The 3,163-nt window shown below is 32.0% G+C and overlaps 1 protein-coding gene across 1 annotated transcript in view; it reads right to left on the bottom strand.

Moving 5' to 3' along the window:
- Positions 1–2,242, bottom strand: part of LOC106869514 (tudor domain-containing protein 3) — a 65,586-nt gene extending 63,344 nt beyond the window's left edge. Inside the window, exon 1 of the mRNA XM_014915282.2 lies at positions 1,035–2,242. Coding sequence (XP_014770768.1) covers positions 1,035–1,066 — 32 coding nt within the window. The 5' untranslated portion in view covers positions 1,067–2,242. The remainder of the gene's footprint in view (positions 1–1,034) is intronic.
- Between the last annotated feature and the right edge of the window lie 921 nt (positions 2,243–3,163).

Below are 3,163 nucleotides of genomic sequence, written 5' to 3'. Positions count from 1 at the left end.
TGTATATATATATATATATACACACACACACAGACATACATAAATATAATATAATATACACATACAAATATCTACACACACACACATATATATATATATATATATATATATATATAGAGAGAGAGAGAGAGAGAGAGAGAGAGAGAGAGAGATTATGTGTGTATGGTCTTAATAGACACAAGATGTGATCTATTTCTAGCAGATTGAATGTCCACGTTAGTGGTCAAGGCATACATATATGTACATGTATATTTGCATACATATACATTTATGTATGTATGCATGCATGCATTTGTGGATGGATATATAATGCATTCAACTGCATCAAATAATGATTAAGAAAATGAAGCCGAATATTTCATTTTTTTTTTTTTAGTTATTTCTCTTGGCTGCGTTTCCACTTCTTCACTTGAATAGATAAATTTGATTCATGGGTGCCCTGAAGAAGATGACAATTTCCCCTCTTCTCACAAACAGAAAATATACTAATAAAAGTTCCGTCCTGAAAAAGAAGATATGGGGATTTTCTCTCTCTTTCTTGTTTTCTGGTTTTCGCGGTGCAAAATTCTTACAATTCCCAGAAAGTGATGGGCAGATATATATTTTTTTGTTTGGATTTATGACACATGTATATAATCTTATGTAATTCTAAAAGTACCATGTTCGTTTTTTATTTTAATTTCTTCAAAGTATGCAGCCAATAAAGAATTATAAAATAATTTCTATATTCCCTATAGAACGTCCATTGCCTCAAACAGTTTCTCGATAGAAAAATTAATCTATAAACCCAATGAAACGAACAAAAATACAGTATAATTAATTGTATGACGGAGGCGAAGTGAGTGAACTGAGAATAAAGCCGACATCACATAATTAAATACACAATAAACATACATATATTTATAACTTAAAAATTAAATAAAAACAACAAAAAACGAAATGTAAGAACAATTCGTTGCGTTTGGTTTTGTTAACATGTTAAACAACTAAACAACTGGTTTAAAGCCAGTTATTATTTAAGATAAAACACTTACCAGCCTTTCTCCGAAAGCACACTATTCGCCATTTTTTTAAAAACAATCCCTCAACACACGAATTATCGAAATTCTCATTGGATCACTTTTCAGTTAGAAAGTCTCTTCGAAGATACTTTGCAGGAAAACTTGCTTTGCATGCCGTCATATGCTGACTTTCGGATACCTATTTTTCGACAATTTGTCAAAATTGTTAATATATATCGTTATTAATATTATTATAGTTCATAATTACTAATAAATATACTTTTCAACATATTTCATTTTTAGCATTTTTTTTTTTTTAATTTAAACTACGATGTTGCTATAATTTTATTGTCATTTTACTATATTCCGACTTTATTTAATTTTGCATTTTATAAATAATAAAAATAATAATAATCTAACTATTAAAGGCCACGTTGTGTAAGAGTGAGAGAGAGAGAAAGAAAAAGGAAGTATTGCGCGCGTGTGTGAGTGTGTGTGTATATATATATATATATATATATATATGTGTGTGTGCGTGCGTAAAAAACTTCAGCCCGATAATTGCATGATTGGTTTTCAAATTCTCAAATTATTCTATATATACTCATACTATATTCCTTAGTTTGAGAATACTCAATTGTTTCTAATATAGGCAGAAACCCACAAATGGTTTGCCAACCTAGCACCTCACTCCTAACTCAAGCAGTAGAAATTATTCGATCTTTAAATTATTTTCGAGGACGCCGGACATAATTTGTTTTCTTGCAATATACTGATCTACTACTCAATAGAGGGTAAAGGGGGATGTAAATGGCATTAAATAAAACACACGCTGCGTTGTCAGATAAATTCGTTCGTTTGGAGGAGTTTCCTCAATTTTAACAAATCAGTCAATAAAATTCTTCAGTGTTCACGTTTTCTTGACAACATTTAACTAGCTTGTCAATGCCTTGACGGTAGAAATTACCTGGTCTTGACTTAAAAGAATTTATCGAGTTATATTTTCAGCTCCGAGTCGTTGCTGAATGCGTAGTATTTTTGGTCAGATAAACGATGTGGGGTTGAGCTGTGTTGCCGGTTGGATTTACCTGAAACTTTACCCAGCAAATGAAGGTGACGAGCGACGGTATCACGAGATCATCTCATCTCCTTGAAGCGTGAAAACCAATTCTGAGCAGTTCTTGCAGTAGTAGCGCCTTCTCTGTACATGACACAAATGTCTCGAACGGCCGGTTTCGGTAGCCTTCGGGCCTTGATTTAAAGTGAAGGGAAGCATGTATCGAAAAAAGCATCATGTATTGAAAATGTTTTTGTTTTTTTTCCTATTTTGCACTCCATCGTCATATGTTTGCAAAAAGGTAAAATTTATTCAAATTTCAAAAACGATAAAAAAAAAGTTGTCATGGAAGAATAGAGTTGCAAAAACACCCCGGTTATGTATTTTTTAGAGTTCAAATAATTTTAGAAAGAAACGAAAGAATTTATCAGACAACCTAATGCATCAATAAGTTTTAGATGGCAAACGTACGTACGGACATACATACATACATACATTTGTACATATGCATGCAGGTATGTATGTATATATATAGCGGGAAAATTTACAAAAAAAACAAAAGACGAAGACAGGTGGTGTAGAAAAGAAACAGATGTATTAGTATAACGCTCAGGAATTGAAAAAGGTCTTTAACATTTCGAGCCTACGCTCTTCCACAGAAAGGAACACTGAAAGAAATAATGAGAGAAACGAGGAGAGAGAAAAAATGTGTGTACTGGCTAGCGATTACATATTATACGTTACCTCATTTCCCAATTTTCTACAGACGTTGGAATGAAATTTGATGAGTCCAAATGTGCATTTTTGAGAATGAAACGTGGAAAAGATGGGCCCTCCTCTGAAAACCTAAAAATAACGGCTTCAAAATACAATTATAGGTAACAATTATAGGTGTCTTGGACAAAATGAGAATGTCAGATATGATGGTCCCGTAAATAAGGAGAGGGCCACGAAGAAATACCTCTCTTAACATGAAACCAATGGTAGCTTGGTTAACCCATAAATAAAGTATGTGTGTGTGTGTGTGTGTATATATATATATATATATATATATATATATATATATATAAAACAAATAATAAATGAGTATATGCATATATACGTA

The sequence above is a fragment of the Octopus bimaculoides genome, chromosome 16 (genome assembly GCF_001194135.2).
Source record: "Octopus bimaculoides isolate UCB-OBI-ISO-001 chromosome 16, ASM119413v2, whole genome shotgun sequence".
Lineage (NCBI taxonomy): Eukaryota > Metazoa > Mollusca > Cephalopoda > Octopoda > Octopodidae > Octopus > Octopus bimaculoides.
Note: the sequence above shows the minus strand (reverse complement) of the source record. Positions and strands in the feature narration are given on the sequence as shown.